The 17,412-nt window shown below is 41.1% G+C and overlaps 2 protein-coding genes across 5 annotated transcripts in view; both read right to left on the bottom strand.

The window, feature by feature from the left end:
* LOC110833581 (ATP-binding cassette sub-family C member 5-like) overlaps window positions 1-1,657 on the bottom strand; it is a 51,704-nt gene extending 50,047 nt beyond the window's left edge. The window contains exon 1 of the mRNA XM_087349029.1: window positions 1,551-1,657. Coding sequence (XP_087205155.1) covers window positions 1,551-1,564 — 14 coding nt within the window. The 5' untranslated portion in view covers window positions 1,565-1,657. The remainder of the gene's footprint in view (window positions 1-1,550) is intronic.
* Window positions 1,658-3,175: 1,518 nt separating this feature from the next.
* Window positions 3,176-17,412, bottom strand: part of LOC110833607 (uncharacterized) — a 77,088-nt gene continuing 62,851 nt past the window's right edge. For all 4 annotated transcript variants that reach the window (XM_022071880.2, XM_022071881.2, XM_022071882.2 and 1 more), the window contains 3 exons: window positions 10,953-11,109; window positions 8,773-10,597; window positions 3,176-8,337 (listed from right to left, as the gene is read on the bottom strand). In XM_022071880.2, coding sequence (XP_021927572.2) covers window positions 7,927-8,337; window positions 8,773-10,597; window positions 10,953-11,109 — 2,393 coding nt within the window. In that variant the 3' untranslated portion in view covers window positions 3,176-7,926. The remainder of the gene's footprint in view (window positions 8,338-8,772; window positions 10,598-10,952; window positions 11,110-17,412) is intronic.

Raw genomic sequence — 17,412 nt, 5'->3', positions numbered from 1 at the left:
CCATAACCAAACAAGTGGTTAGAGTCATTGCCCCGTCTCGCTCGCGAGAATTTGAGTTTTTCTTAAAAAAAGAAAAGAGGACAGTTTGTTCAACTTCTCATGGCACTCAGTTTAAATAAATAAACTACAATGGATATTGGCCTACAGTTTATTGCTGCTGGAACAGGCGTCACTTGTTTCAACTTCCGTTCTTTCCAGCTTCATTGCACCGACAGAATGTTCTTTCTTTACCAATAATTTTTGCGAAAAATGAAGCTTTGATTAACAACTGAAACAGTAGATGAGATAAATAATACAAAAAAAATAATAAGCTTTTAATTTTGTACCATTTTAAATTAAATGCGCGTAGCAACGGAAAGGCAAATTACATTTAAACTTTTGAAGAACAACGGACAAGAGACAGAGAAGAGAAATTGAGGGGGAGGGGGGGGGGGGTAAATTTTGATTTGCGGTCGCGAAGGTCCCCAGGCAGTGCTCGCTCGTCCTTCTGGTAGACATACGTTCAGTAAAGTCAAAGCGTTTGAAGTGGGAAATGTGAGATTAAAAGTCGACCAAGGAGAGAATTAATTTGAACAGGGAGTTTTGAAGCCGTAGCTCGTCTAAATGGCATATAATATTTCAGTCCGTACCGCGAAGAAAACACAACTCTTCACCATTACAAAGATCAATTAGTTAACGCTGTTTAAGTAAGTAATCGCTGTTGACATACGAAACCCATTAAAACAAAATGCAGAATTACTGATAGTTAAAGTGGTTTATATACAGAACCGTTTGTCTCTCCAGTGACTGGAGGTGGGTGGGTAGAAAATTTAAATTTAGCGTGAAATGTATACAAAATTTTAGTCTAAAGACCTGAAATTAAGAAACCGCTTGGTAGATCTAGGTATAAATAGGAGGATAATATTAAAATAGATCTTAAAGACAAATATTATAAAACGTGAACTGGATTAATCTGGCTCAGGACAGTAGCGAGCTCTTCTGAACACGGAAATTAAATTTGATGTTCTATACAAAGATGGAAATTTCTACGCGTGCTTTTCAAGAAGGAGTGTTCTTTAAGTTGAAAGTTAAATTAACTTATAATTCACTGTTTCGCCTCTGTCAGTGGGTGAGCATAGGATCGTTACTTCACTTCCGTACTGGTCGTCAAACCTGACAGTGAGTGCATTCTCGCCGTGTCTTGGCCTTTGACCCCAGAAATAAACTCTTGATTGTCAGTAGCAAGGAAGTGATGACGTATGTTGTCATGCATAATGCAACAAGTCCCTCTCAATTCTGCCTTGAATTCCGTACCACGCTTGACTTTGCAATTCATGTTCATGTAAGCCACAAACGGTCTGATTACGTTATGATATTCACTTTTGCTTAAATTAATGGCAGAACAATTTCGATTAAACAGCCTCGAATGTAAATTTATTCGTGAAAAATTCAGCGTTGAATACGAGAGTTTACAAAGATCCGCTTCAAAACCATACATTTGTACAATACATCGTCACAGTGTACGTTCTGGTACACCATAAAACAGTAAAAATAAGCTTCATTTTACTTACATTACGGAGCACATGAAGGGAGTGGCTACGTTGAACAACGTCAGATTATCTCTCGGCCCGTTCTGATAACGCACTATAAGCTTTCTCTGAGGCCACTTCTATTTGCTTTGGTACGACTCCAATAACAAAAACACGAACGTCGAAAACAGTCAAAGTCTTCTAGGTTATGTCAGCGAATAATCGCCCGTTAGAATGCTCTTGTTATTATAATTCTCGTCCAGTATCGATTTAAAATTTCTCGATCACACAGAGACCTTTATTTTGTGAACAATTGACGATCGATTTATCGAACATGTAAAACAAGTTGAACCCCTTTCATTTTCACACTTATCGTTGGCTCAAGCAGTCCTGCCTGCTACGAAAATAAAAATTCCCATTCTGAAAACTGGTTTATCGTTAGGCGACTTTGTAGTTTGTTTCTTTGTTTTAAAAAGTCTAGCACTCCATCTTCGCAAGGAAATCCAACTTACCATCCCGTTCTGCAGGCTGAAAATCAAACCAGCTGTTGAATATGAATTACAGAACAAGTGTTCAATTAAGTAGCACAAATTTATTCGTAATGTTACAGATACAGCATTGCCAACTTTGTCGTTCTTCCCCTATGTTCACACCCTTGGCGTAAAAAAATAAGAGTTGTATTTTTGATATGTGGGCCTCTTTTCATAGTCACGGAGAGACAAATAGATATTTAAATAATTTGTAGCACATCGATTATGAAATTCTAATAACAACAATGGAATGTATTAACAATTACACTGAAATATTTTACCATTATAAACAAACTTATAAATATAGACGATGCACTGAAATTAAAGTGGTTTATCCTTAACAATGACAGCTATTTACTATGTATATTAATGGAAAGCTTGTTTCCAATATCAAACGACGAAAAAGGGACATTTAGAAGAACCTATAAATCATTTCTTAATGTGCAAGCATTGTTGTAATAATACACTGACACAAAATTTCAAAATGTATGCATTTAACAATATTAATCTGAGATAAATGGAATTTAGGACAAGACCTAACGTTAACTAATCAATGTGGCCATATTCCAGGATCTAGGTTATACGAATTACACGCCTCACTGCTGGCATGACCTCCTGTAATACTATTGTCGACGCAATATCAGACCACATCCGGAATCAACAAATTGTAACATGATTCGGACACAACAGTTCCTTATCAAATAACCCCATTTCTGCACCTTCTAATATATAGTAGTGTTTAACACATAACATCAGAATGAAACTTTTACAGGTTTTAAAATTTAAATTAACTAAATTCTATTGGACATAATATTACTATTATACGGAGGATAAAATATTTTTGTTTTAATTCTAAACAAGAAAACTCACCTACAGATGTTTATGCTTTCAACATATTTCCATGGCTCATAATTTGAGACTAAATTTAACTAATTACAATATTATTATTCATTTGTATGTCGGTTTTTTTCCTTGCACGTGAAGAAATGGGATAATTATTTACGAATTTAATCTGTCTACATGTTTTTTTAAAATATCTCTAACACATTTTAAATTACGGTCGCTTAAACATCTGAAGTGATAGTCCTGATTCTCAGTATTTTAAAACGTAATGATTTTAAATGAAACGATAAACAGTGTTCCGTAGTTAGTAATTTGTTATTTCCAGAGATAATATTCATGGAGATATTCTGAAATGTTACAGAATTAAAATTTATTAATACACATATAATAATTCTGCATGTTGATACATAATCCGTAGCCAACAGCTGCGAGCATCACAGTATTTGATTTTCATGAAGGTAATAAGTTATATTAGTATTTGTTCTTACTATTTTGGCATAAGCTGAAATATGCCTCGCGTGGAAAATAAATACGGTGTTCATAGATAGGTTATCACTTTCTAAACCTTCCGCATCCATAATTAATTTGCATATCGAGAGGGCGCCCGTCACTTTGCATCTGATCTTAACATTACTGACTTTGTGCGTGGACAGGCAGAATTAAGTACCTACCTAACTCTACAAAGCGGAGTTTTCTTGAGAAGCTGATAGTCATCTAGAGAGTAAAGAAATTTCCTGTCCCTTACGAAACCGGAATATATATTACCGTCCACCAGACTTTTATCTAGAGCCAGATACATCCATTCTACACCCTCACACAATATTTTTTCAATACATTTTAATAATATACTATCATCTACGCCTGTGTATTCGATTTCGTATACTTGCCACTGTCACTGTATCCACTTCCATGTGATGCGGTAAGTTTATAAATGATTAGTCTGTGATTTCATGCCATTTTTCTTACGAAAAATGTATTTATAACCAAACATCGGATTTCAATAATGTAATTCTTTATACTCACTCGTTTGAACACGCGTGGAACGGGTGATTTTTTTAATGGACGTTTGTGTTAGTTTCACGAAATTAAATAACGAAACAAAGCGCAGAACACTGCTCCCGTGAAATGAGAAAATATATTTCAAAGCATATTTAATTCTGTTTTTAGTTGTGACCTTGGATGTAAGAAGTGTATAAAGGGATTAAAGCTAATTTAATCAACAAACTCCGTGGAGCGCAGTCATTGTTGAGAGAAGTTATCGAGCAAAGTCATTGTTGAGAGAAGTTATCGAGCAGAGTCATTGTTGAGAGGTTATCGAGCAGAGTCATTGTTGAGAGAAGTTATCGAGCAGAGTCATTGTTGAGAGAGGTTATCGAGCAGAGTCTTTGTTGAGAGGTTATCGAGCATAGTCATTGTTGAGAGAAGTTATCGAGCAGAGTCTTTGTTGAGAGGTTATCGAGCATAGTCATTGTTGAGAGAAGTTATCGAGCAGAGTCATTGTTGAGAGGTTATCGAGCAGAGTCATTGTTGAGAGAAGTTATCGAGCAGAGTCATTGTTGAGAGAGGTTATCGAGCAGAGTCATTGTTGAGAGAAGTTATCGAGCAGAGTCATTGTTGAGAGAAATTATCGAGCAGTCATTGTTGAGAGGTTATCGAGCATAGTCATTGTTGAGAGAAGTTAAAAGTACGCTCAGACAGTCTCTTACGTAACCGTGGACTAATGAACGTGTTCAGAACATCTGTGTATAAATAAGACGGTAATAAAGTAGACCATTCTCAATCTCTGTCAAGTGCTCCTATTTTTAAATAACTTTTTTCTCAATCTGTTCTTCATAATGGTGCATGAAAATTATTTATACCGAAAATTCGCTTATGCCCTTCTTTCTCCCGATGAATTTGTTCCCGTTGTTGGGAACACTGATTGAAAATCGCTGATTTGTTGTGGCTTCTCGGTAGAATATTGAAAACGGAAGGGCTGAAGGGAGAATTTAAAAACTCGTTCTGAAAACACCGTCGTCTTCCACGTCATTAGCGAAAGAATATATAAGGATGCCAATTATGCAAATTGGCCATGAAGTGGTTTGCATTGACGTCAATAATTAGTCGATAACTTACAGGCCTATGTGATTGAAACAATTTTTTGTTGTATCGGAGTTGTTTTGAGGAAAAAAGAATGCCAATGCCAAAATTAGTGATTCCGGATGTTGTGAGATTTCGAACATAAAGACAACCGTATTTTTCTGTGTTGAGCTTGTAGTCTGGTAGAAACTTACCGACGTTTCGGAGATAGCGAGCACTTCTAAATCATCAGGAACTATCTCCTAGGCTACACGGCGCAACATCCCAAAATACATTTACCCTTTTTCGATAATTTTGATCCAGCTCTTTTGGGAGCTATCATTCGGTGGAAGTGGACTGTGTGACCGACGTTTCGGAGGAACATACTACCTCTATTTTCGGAAGTTTACACGGAGCTACAACCCTTAAGAAGATAAACATCGAGAGGTTACGACGGTGTTGATTGGATTCGTCTGACTCAGGACAGGACTAGAGGCTGGTTCTTATGAACGTGGTAATAAATCATGAGTCTATAAAAGAATCATTTTAAAGAACATTATATTTTTAACCCTTTATAGCCGAAACTCCCCCTATTAATATTTAAATATTAATTCATATCTAAAAAAGAAGCAACCTACAACCACTTCAAATCGACTGATTGGATCTGTTTAAGGAATTAATTGGTTTTTTACTCTGATAACCACATTGAACCGATAACATGTATAATTACTAAAACAGGTGTTGGTTACCGTTAGGTTTAAAAGGCTTAATAAATCTGCCCCATGGAGTTAATTAACTTCCTTAAAACTTACTTTCAACAGAAACGGATTACATCGAAGTGAGTACCTTCAACACACTTCACACCAATTTAATATTCTAGATGTCTCTTCTACTGACGTCTTCGACTTAAAATTGGATTAGGGATTTATCAGAACACGTAACAAGGAAGTAGTGCATTGTCAATCTCAGTAACTTTCATCTAAATCAAGAGACGAACATTTGACTTTTGGAAAGATTTGATGCTCTCAAAGTGACGAGTATAAAGTTGGCTGTCTTATGGGATACAACATCAGGAACTTTAGTGGATATTTACGGACGTTTCAGAGGTGCTTACTGCCTACAGCATCATCACTGGAGGCAGTAAGTACCTCTGAAACGTCGGGCAGTATCTACCACACTTCACGACGCAATACCACAGGAATGAGATGCCTTCATTTTGTTAAATTAACCAACAATATACGGAAAAGGGAACATATTTATATTCATATTTACATCAAAAACTTTTATATGCTTAGGTTCAGTGTTCTGCAATTTTTAGACTGATGTTTTTGAGAAGGGTAGTGATTGAGTCGAATATTTATGCAACGCAGACAGGAAGGAACATGAGAATAGAGAAAATGTAGTAATTTTCAGTTTAAACAGCAATTATTTCCTTAAACAGCGTTAACCAGTTGATCTTCGTAATGGTGAAGTGCTGTGTTTTCTTCGCGGTACGGACTGAATTATTAAAAATTATTTAGACGAGCTTCGGGCTTCAAAGAGTTAATCCTCCGATATGAATACCAACTGTAATTTTAAAATAATTTATGTCTGGTATTAAATTAAATATTACGTCAGCGCCTGCTGACACATTCGGTTTGTACTTTCTCGTACATGCCCACTAAAACAGTCCATGTTGCACCAGATGGCAGCATGACAAAACAATAAACATATTCTCCTCCAAATTAATCCTAAAATCGATTATCGACGTTTATAGCTTCGACTTTGCCCTCGTTTCCATCCTCCGCAACGCTTGTTTCGACACAGAGATCAGTTGTGCATCTGGTATGAAATTCAACTTCCAATGTCAATCGAGTGATTGGATTTTACATTCAGCTTTGTGGTCGATTCAGATCCAATTTCAGGCAGATACAAACTAAACACAAAATATTACGTTCCATTGAACGACGTTTAACAAACAAACAAACAAACAAACACGCACGCACACATACATACATAAATGTCCTACAGGTTGTACGGCTATGTCCTATAACTTAGAAAAACGATAAACCTCCCGGTCCAGCGGGGGGAATTATTTATCCGTTACATAAAATCCACATCAAGAAGCAATACACTCAGCTTAATTAATAATACGAAGCGTCATCCTTGCAGATTAATCAAGAGTCTGTTGTTTCTCATTTAAATCCGATTTACATAAAATCTATTAAATCACAAGCCAGGAAAAACAGATGCATTTTAAACAAAAGTATATTAAAAAAAAAAGAATAACAAAGCCTATTTGAACTTCATCCTCTTTTGAAAGACGAACACAGCGAGTTTTAATACAGCAGAAATTTAATTTTAATGTAAAAATTTGTTGTTTAATTATTTTTTTTTTGTTTCCATATATTGTCCCGCATGGTAAAAATCTGTGTTTTACCTTCCTCATTCAACTTGTTAAAAAGTGGTTTCCTTCTTTACCTACCAAATTTACGTGATGATGTACGTTGTTACGCTAGCGGACTCTCGAAATTTCCCAGTTCTCGAAATGCAAATGTTTTTTTTTAAGTACGTAATCACACAAGATGTGTTTTGATTGTAACGCTATGGACGTTTCGGCTTCTGTCTGAAATTAATACTGTGACTGTACGTTTTTCCATAGCAGTTCGGGTCAGTTAAAGCTGTGATGAGTGTGGAATTCGGTGTTATGACACCGTGCATTCACGTTAGTGGTCACCAGCGGTTTGAGGTATATCTGCTGCCATCATCTTCAGGGTAGACACCTACCTTAAAATCGAGGCAGCATCACAACCCAGAAGACCTCGTTATAAATTTTCTGCGCTGTGAAGACTGTGATCTATTTGACTAGAATGTGCGAAACCACGTTTGATCACGTAAACTGGTGATCAAGATTCGCGGTGTACACGTAAAATACTTTTTTCTGTACCACAGGTAACATTCACAATTGCCGAACCGCTCAGAGTGACTTACTGTACGCCGTCGAACACTTAAAAGTCACATTTCGGTATCCGAAACGCTGGTCTATAAAACCTCGATTTAAAACTAGATTTGAGTCTGCTTTTGACCGTTCTTGGAGGCGGGAGTGGCGACGCGGGTTCCAGCGGGGGCGGCGTCACCTCCTCGTCCTCCACCGCCGCCAGCCTCCTCAGCTTATGACGCGGACGTTTCGGTCTGGACGGCGGGCCGTAGCTGCCCGTGCTGATACTGCTACTACTGGATTGGCTACGGTTGAATGACGTCATGTCCGGCACGACGCCACTGTCAACCGTCACGTCGCTCAAGTTCGAGTCCTGACGAACCGTCCGGTCGCTGTGACTGGAGTCCTGACGGGTCACCGGCACGCAGTTCTCCTGCGACGCCGAGAGGGGGGCAAATCGCTCCAACGACGTCTCCTGGAACTGTTACGAACACCAGGTAAAAACTCCGTAACCTAACCCAGTCCACCACGTGAGGATATGTGGTGTGTTGTTCTGTTGTGTCTTATTGTTTTTGTTGTCTCATGTTTTTTTGTGTCTTATTGTTTTTGTTGCGTCTCATTGTTCTGTTGTGTCTTATTGTTTTTGTTGTGTCTTATGTTTTTGTGTCTTGTTGTTTTGTTGCGTCTCATTGTTCTGCTGTGTCTTATTGTTTTTGTTGTGTCTTATGTTTTTTTGTGTCTTATTGTTTTTGTTGCGTCTCATTGTTCTGTTGCGTCTTATAGTACGACCACTACCACCGGGTAAAAACCCATTTGCAGTCAATAATAAATAAATAAATAAATATACGCCGTGTGGACTTGAAAAAATATGTATTCGGGGTTACGTCGCGCCAACTGGCACTAATGCCGTTCTTACCTGAAACACTGCAGTTGAAGTAGGTTCCGTCCGGACAGGATTATTCCTTTGTTCCTCCAACTCCAGCATGACTGAATCTTTAATCTTACTTGAAGAGACATTGTTATTGTTATTTTGCGTAAAAAACTGCTGTGGGATATCAGGTAAGGTCTCTTCTTCTTCATGGTCCAACAGCTGTCGACCCATCAGCATGTCGTGACGAGGGGTCTCCGGTTCGCTTCCAGGTGTTAGTTCCTCCCCGGAACTACCCTGACGTCCTATCAAGAACTGTCGTCTCCTTTGAGACACCGTCATCTTGACGAGAGACGACACCGGATTGCTGACGGTCGGCCTCATGACTGGAGGGGTACCGTCAGATTGTCGTACAAGCGGATGTCCGCTTCCAGAAGAGGAATCAGAGTTTTGACGAACGCAAGTCTGACAACGTCGCTGAGGGAGAAATGCAAGGCGGAAAGTGACGCTTTCACGTCTTGTCCTCGTCGTATTCTTTGTCGCGGACAGATCGTCGCCGCTGTCTGTAGGATTCTGCTTGGTTTCGTCTGCGTTAGGACTCTCGATAACTTCATACGTGGCTATAAAATCAGCTGTACCCGGTCCCTTTGTAGCCGAAGTTGAATCAGGACAATGACGGCATTCGGAGGAAGACGATAGAGTTGTAGTCGGGATGTGGAAGCTTTGAACTGAGATACTGTCGCCGTATGACAGAGACTGACGACGAAGGGCGAAGTTGTCTTGGTGAACAGGTGGAGGGCCAAAGCCGTTGCCAGACGCGACAGGTTTCCCGTTGTTGCTGTACGTCTCAATGTCCCGACTGCACCGTGAAACGTTGCCAACATATTTACCACCTCGTGGACGCCACCAAAGCAGAACTTTGAGTGCCTCGTTTCTAGCTGCCTCGTTACGAAAGACGTAGATGAACGGCGTAATACAGCCACTGGACAGAGCAGTCATCAGAGAAAGAGAACGGAAAGGTTCAGGAATGTGATTAGGTTCTATACTGTAAGAGTCTACGGCAGTGCCAACACCTCCCCAAGTGTCGATTAGCAGAGTTACGAAGTAAGGAGTCCAACAGAAGAGGTAGGACACTATAACCATGGCAGCTGTTTTCACAGCACGCCCTTCTTCCCGGAATAGCAGGGCAGAGAAACTAGCATTTGACGACCGCCTCTTTGCCAGTCCTACGGTCAACGGAGGGTTCTTCCAAGATCGCCGAAAATTATCTGGTGTTCCCATTGACGTCGGTGGGACCGGCGAGTCCAGAGACCCTCCCCTACTACTAGGTCTGCTGCAAACCAGTTCCCCAGGGTTCGCCGACACGCTGTGTCGTCGAGTACGTTCGCTGTTCCTGTGGGCAGCGTTGTACATCCTGGCGTAGATCCAGCAGAGGGCGAACAACGGCAAGGTAAATCCAAGGGTGACCAGTACCAGCGCGTACGTGAGGCGGAAGACCTCGCCTTGAACCCCGGTCGTGCAGTTGGTATAATGTACGAGGACTGTCGCGGGGACTGGAGACACAAGGGCCCCCATGAACGGAGGGGTAGCCAGGAGCCCTGCGACTCCCCAAGCACCCGCGATCATCGCTCTGCTTCGCTGGGTGGTGATAGTCATGGCGTAGTGGAGAGGACTCAGGACGGCGTTGTAGCGGTCAACAGCGATGGCCAGAACGGAGAATATGGCCGCTGTGACTGCGACAGTCATGAGGCCGGAGCTGACCTGTCTGACCCACCACAGTGCTGCCACCTCGCGATGTAAGACTTGTATCAGCAGAACGGGTATTACGATCATGGATGTCATGAGATTCGCGAGCACCAGGCTCAGAACGAACCTGTAACAAGAAACAGACGATTCTGGAACCATGAATAGTTTTCTGTGCACTGTGCACTAATGCTCTTTGGACCTCGCAGACTTTTCATTCTGCGTCTTTTAAGTGCAATGAGAATTCATAAACACAATTTAGTCGGTAAACCTGAAAGCATTTTGACACTCGTGAGACTTACAAGCAGATGGGAGAACACTACTCAACTAGATCTTAAACAAAAAGGTTGTGATTATGTGGGATGGATTCATCAGGCTCAGGGCTGAGTCCGGTTTCGAGCTCATATAAACACGAGCCTTTTAAAAAATATGTCTTTCTTAACGCAGAGACTCGACGATGATTGGTTTAGAAAAAGCGCTCTGACCTGTTGGAAGGTGACCTCAGGGCAGGGCGACGGTGGAACACAACAGCGACCAGGATGTTGGCTCCTGAGGCCACAACAGACAGAACTGTCAGGGCCGTTGCCTGCAGAGCTAGGGATGCGTCCCCAGGGCCCTCCTCCTGGTTCTCTGGATCCGCCACTGCAACCAGTGAAACAAGTGTTTTGTAAGAATCGCAAGAATTCTTAATCTATGGCATAAAAAATAATCCAGAATTATCTAAAAAATGTATAAACTTTATAGTGTGGAATGTTAACCATTCAACGTCAGTCGAAGTGCGATTCGACATTATCGTGGAGGTGAAGACATCCATCGTGGTCGATGTTGGTCCTCCAGATAGTAACATCCTGTAGATTTATAGGGAGACAAAGACATACTCTTTCCCGAAACGTCGGTGTCTCTCCATACGCTTAAATGGCGTTACAGCCCAGACCAACAAGGAAATTTTCACCGCTGTGAGAGAACCTCAGATCTTACCCATCAATTGTCGATTTGTTGGGTTGTGACGCATCGTAGACTTGTCTCCATCTTCAGGGTGAAACTTCACATAGCGTCACAACAATATCAAATGTCAAGATGGCTGTGTTAAGGAATTTTGAACCCTGATACTGAAACGTCAGTAAACTTCTACCAGATTACACGTCGAAACATCCCAGAAGACAGCCATCTTGAATTTAAAAAATCTCTTTATCACTGACCGAATTGAGCGCCGACGTTTCAGGACACAGCTCATCACCTTCAGCACCTGAGATGATAAACATAAATCACCTCCACCTGAATCCGAGATAAAGAATGAGTGGATCTGTGCCCCCATTCCCGCCATGATTTTTGTGACGTCACACCCACTTTCACTTTTTACCTGAGTGTCCCAGATCTTACTGTTGACCTTGAACATCGCCATGGTTACTGCGCAGACCAAAACAATTTGATTCGGAAGGTTAAATTATTGCTCATTATCAAGACGTGCGCACAGAACTGCCAATTTGTCAAACCAGTTTGAGACGGCTAGCTCCCAGCCAGCCGATTCGCGTCAGGGTCACATGACGCGTGTCGTGGAGAGACGCCGATGGCCGAACGTCCCTGGAGAGTAACATCGGGGTTCAGGGTTTGCGACCGGTCGAAGGAGAAACTCAAGAAAAATATGACCAGAAAGAACTCGGTTCTCACATGACCACCCCACACCACGCACCACGCAATCTGTCTGTAGCAGCTGAAGACAAGCATTCGAAGAATGCAGCAATGTTTAATAAGTAAAACTTTCATTTATAATATCACAAACCTCTCCTTTATAAGTTATTTTAAACTTCTTCGATTGAATTTATAATCTTACGATGTAGTTCCCCTCCAAAACCACTTTAATATTATCTTTCCATCCCATAAAGCTACTGATTTCCAAAGTGACGTTTTAAAAACATAATGTTTCTATGCGTTTCTTGATGTATGTTCTGGTTGTAATGACCTACTCAAAAGTATCATCAGTCTTTGGTGATACAACTTATGATTTCCTCCAATTTGGTGTATCTGTCGTTCATTACAATGTGGATGAGAAATGACAAATAGTTCCAGGAGACATCTGATAAGATCTAAAACAAACAAACTCGATGTATCCTTATCAAGAAGCTGATAGTCGCTCAACTGGTCAAAAATTCCTCTTCTCTTGTGGAACCCGAATGTTCATTACCGTGTTCACAACAGCCCGCCACTGGTCCCCATGATGAATCTAGGATACAACCTCCAACCCTATTTCCCTAAGATCCACTTTAATATTATCTTTTCCATTCTACAACGTCCTCAGAGCAGTCTCTTATCTTAAGGCTTTCCAAACAACGTTTTTTTATGTACTTATGCATGCTACATTCCCCGCCGATATCACAGCACCTAGCAACGAGCCCTGAAGACAGCGAAAAGAAATGCAGACGAAGCTGTGTCTGGCGGAGGTCGAAGTCAGGCGGTGAATCTGACTTCAGTCACCGTGAAGATATTTTCACATTTACTTCAGACCCTATTTTAATTTACGTACGGAAATTCCCGTCGATTTTTACGGGTCATTCTTACCGAATGTATTAGTCTGGCTGAACAGCTTCACGGACAATGCAGTGTTTGCAGACACGCGAAGGCTTCAGGTACGTTCTGGCCCACCTTTCCTCGTGCACCTCAAGTTCCAAGGTTTATTTTCCTTCTCGTATGGGAAAACAGTTCGACCGCTGTGATCAAAAACTTTCTCAAATCCTTTGAAGTGTCTCTGAGTCAGAATTGCAGAATCAGGCTTCAAGTAAAGAACCCATAATTTGTTTGCACTGCTCACTCACTCATGTCAGTAACCTACATCTCTATTTAACTACCCTTTCAATAGCTCAGATTATACAGCGTCGAATGACAGGGAGATTAATTAATAATTAGCTGGAAAAGATGAGAAAAGAAGCGGCCGTGGCCTAATTAAAGGTACTATTTCAGCATTTGTCTCGCATGGATGGGACAAGAGGCGTGCACTGGGTATTAGTCGGGAATCCTGAGGGGAAGAGACCGCAGGGGAGACCTAGACGTAGATGGGAGGATAATCTCAGGCGGGATCTATGGGAGATAGGAGTTGAAGGAGACTGGATTTTGTTGGCCCAGGACAGGGTCCGGTGGAGGGCTTTGGTCAATTCGGTGATGAACCTTCGGGTTCGGTAAGCCATCATCTAGTTGGTTGGGTCCACTATTTGGGAAGCCTGAGGGGAAGAGACCGCTGGGGAGACCTAGACGTAGATGGGAGGATAATCTCAGGCGGGATCTATGGGAGATAGGAGTTGAAGGAGACTGGATTTTGTTGGCCCAGGACAGGGTCCGGTGGAGGGCTTTGGTTAATTCGGTGATGAACCTTCGGGTTCCCTAAGCCATCTAGTTGGTTGGGTCCACTATTTGGGAAGCCTGAAGGGAAGAGACCTCTGGGGAGACCTAGACGTAGATGGGAGGATAATCTCAGGCGGGATCTATGGGTGATAGAAGTTGAAGGAGAATGGATTTTGTTGGCCCAGGACAGGGTCCGGTGGAGGGCTTTGGTTACTTCGGTGATGAACCTTCGGGTTCGGTAAGCCATCATCTAGTTGGTTGGGTCCACTATTTGGGAAGCCTGAGGGGAAGAGACCGCTGGGGAGACCTAGACGTAGATGGGAGGATAATCTCAGGCGGGATCTATGGGAGATAGGAGTTGAAGGAGACTGGATTTTGTTGGCCCAGGACAGGGTCCGGTGGAGGGCTTTGGTTAATTCGGTGATGAACCTTCGGGTTCCGTAAGCCATCTAGTTATTTCAGCATTTGTCTAGAGGAAATGAGGAAATCACAAGAACCTCAGTCAGTTTCGTTACTAGGTTATGACCTCGACGACCGAGGTTTGATTCCCGGTTATATTTCTCATGTGAAAGCGTCCAGACCGACTCTATGGTCGATCCAGCATCCTATATGGGGATAAAACGGCCGGAGTGGGAAACTAACCTTCCATCTGAGATGCAATACCAAGGTTGAGAATACGTGGAGCTATACCTCCAGTCCCTTGAATCGGGTGGTGCTTAGCTAACCACTAGGGGACGTCACCTTTTACCTTTGCGTCGGTGGAGTCCATTCGCTTCACGGAAGTAAAGTACAGATGACAGGGCGACTAGAGCGTCTTTATGACTACGTAAAGGTTGGCTGTGAAACGAGACTAGGGAAATTCATTTCTACGACCGTCAGCCAGACTCCCAGATGTCTGTACGTGACCTCACATAACCCTCAGAGTACAGTACACCACTACGTCCTCCCTCTGATAATGACACACTTCCGTTTCATTCTTTCAACAGTGAAATTTAAGATCCAGTAATCGATACAGACGTCCGTCAAGGTTCGTTCATAAGCGACACTACACAACGTCACTGTCCTCTAGACACGAACGTCATTTCCTGTTCGATATGTGATGATGGTTACGTAGCAAAGTCCGTCTTGAAGAAGCTAGTACATACTCAGCTGGTTAGAAATCTTCCTCATTACGGAACCTGTAATTCCATTATCAATCATGTTCACAAATGCCAGCCATATTTAGCCAGATCAATTCCAACCCACACTTTTATACATGTTTCTTTATGCTCTCATCTATGTCTAGGTCTCTCAATTGGTCTTTTATCTTCATGTTTTTCAATTATGACGTTGTGAGCTCTTCTATTATCGCCTACGCGTTCTAGACGTCTCTTTCTCTTATAGTCTCTTAATTTATTTCGTTAGTACGAACCATATACGGTTTAAAACATAATGCGATATATTTAGTATCTAAGAGTCTTGCATAACACAGAATAACGGTGGTATACAGTGGAAAATATATGCGATGTCTCTCCTTTTCTTCTTAACATTACTTTTTTTCTTTAGATAATTGCTTTAATTATAAGCTAGAATAATGCAATTTTCGTTTCCTGTAGCGTACTGATGGGCCCCATTTAAGATATTAAATAACTGTATTACTGTTTACTGTTATGTACCCTAGTTGCAAACTTTTAGTTAAAGACTTCGTAAAATTTGCGTGATATAAGAAACTTACATTCCTTAAGTTATATGTACTGCTGTAAAAACAATTTTTAGCTCTTAAAATCCGAGTACTGATTTATTTCGTAACGAACAATAAACAGCGATTATTTCCTTAAACAGCGTTAACCAGTTGATCTTTGTAATGGTGAAGTGTAGTGTTTTCTTCGCGGTACGGACTGAATTCTTAAATATTATTTATTTGCCTACGCAGTGTATTTATGTGTTTCGTATGATTCTCATTATAAACAGCGATTATTTCCTTAAACAGCGTTAACCAGTTGATCATCGTAATGGTGAAGTGTAGTGTTTTCTTCGCGGTGCGGACTGAATTCTTAAATATTATTTATACGAGCTTCGGCTTCAAAGGATTATGATACTTTGTTCATTTGTTTTACTTGCCAAGCCATTTCGAGGTTAAGTTGACTTTACGTGAGATCACGCAACCACCACAAAATAAGCCCTATCCACGTGAAATGTCAAATTATAAAATAACGAACAAACATGATGGCCACATCTCAATAATGTAGGTCAGAGTTTCTTAAATGCTGAACTATTACTTAATAAACCAATACTTATATTCTATTTGCTGTTTGATGTTTTTTTAATTATTTTATTGTTACGTGGGTGAGAGGCACGACTTAAACGCTGTATACAATATTGAATGCTACGTTGACCCCTTTAAATCAAGAAGTTCCTCCTTAATTATCTTGTCGATAACTTGCTCCTTCATAGCTTCAAATAATCTTAAGCTATTTATCTGAAAATACTTTAATCAGGCCTTTTAAGATTTTTCCGCCCTTTAGGGTCCCATTATGTTCTTTACCGTGCTTAAAACAGCCCGCAAACTCATTTTGCCCTCAACCACATAATCTCGTCCTACTTCTTTCAGATGCAGATCCTCCCATCTTCGTCTAGGTCTGTCACGCTTAGGTCTTCCTTCCAGGATTTCATATTACAAATATGTACGCATTTTTCATCTCGTCTCCTCCATAGTTAACTGAAATAAAAATGGTCCAATCTGTATTCCTGTACAGTGGCTGGGAATAATAGAATCTCGCTTCAATGTTTTTTTTTTTTTAAAAAAATCGCTAACTTCCATAATACGCTCGACGTTTTTGCAAAAAAATGTGAACCGCATCTGCGACCCTCGTCTGTTTCGCCGATAACGGCCACCTGGTACCTCATTACGAGCTGCTACGACTAACCTTGACCCCCAACGTCTCCCAGGAGGTCATGCCAAAAAAGGAAAAAAAAAACTCAGTCCGGTTCTTGTAACAGGCACAACTTCTGTGCCACTCGGTTCTAACAGCGCAATTGAAAAGTTTCGTCAGAAGGTCTGCAGACAGGGAACCACGGCGTTGTCAGATAGGGTAAATATGGACCGATTCAATCATTAGCCGGAGTGTGTTGACGTTACGTCGTGGCGCGTGGTTAGGTCGCCGATGATGAACGCAATCTACAGAAAAGCGAATATGTTATATAAATAGTCTCGGATAGCTGACAAGGGGTGGTCCTCTGGTTTTGAGGTTGGAAGGGAGCTAACAACTCACAGATTACGAAATGTTAACGAAAGAAAGCAAATTGAGGGTATTTGAAAACACGGTGGAAAGAGGAGGGGGGGTAGGAGGATGGATAAAATTACGTATAAAGAGATTGCTAATTACTTCTGTACTTCACCAAACATTATAAGGGTTATGGAAATCAAATGGGATTAAATGGACCGGGGGGAGATGTAGAAAGCAGGAAATACAAACAGAATATCAGAATACCTGAAAGAAAGTGACCTCCTGGAAGACGTAGTCATCGATGGAAAAATAATATTAAAGTGGATGATAACGAATTAAGGAAGTGATGACGTGAAATGGATTCATATTGGTCCTTTGGGTGTCTTCCTGCGTACAAGAAAATTCT

Source organism: Zootermopsis nevadensis, unplaced genomic scaffold, assembly GCF_977971745.1.
Source record: "Zootermopsis nevadensis isolate Lab colony 2312 unplaced genomic scaffold, Znev_1.0 Znev_ptg000015l, whole genome shotgun sequence".
NCBI lineage: Eukaryota > Metazoa > Arthropoda > Insecta > Blattodea > Termopsidae > Zootermopsis > Zootermopsis nevadensis.
Note: the sequence above shows the minus strand (reverse complement) of the source record. Positions and strands in the feature narration are given on the sequence as shown.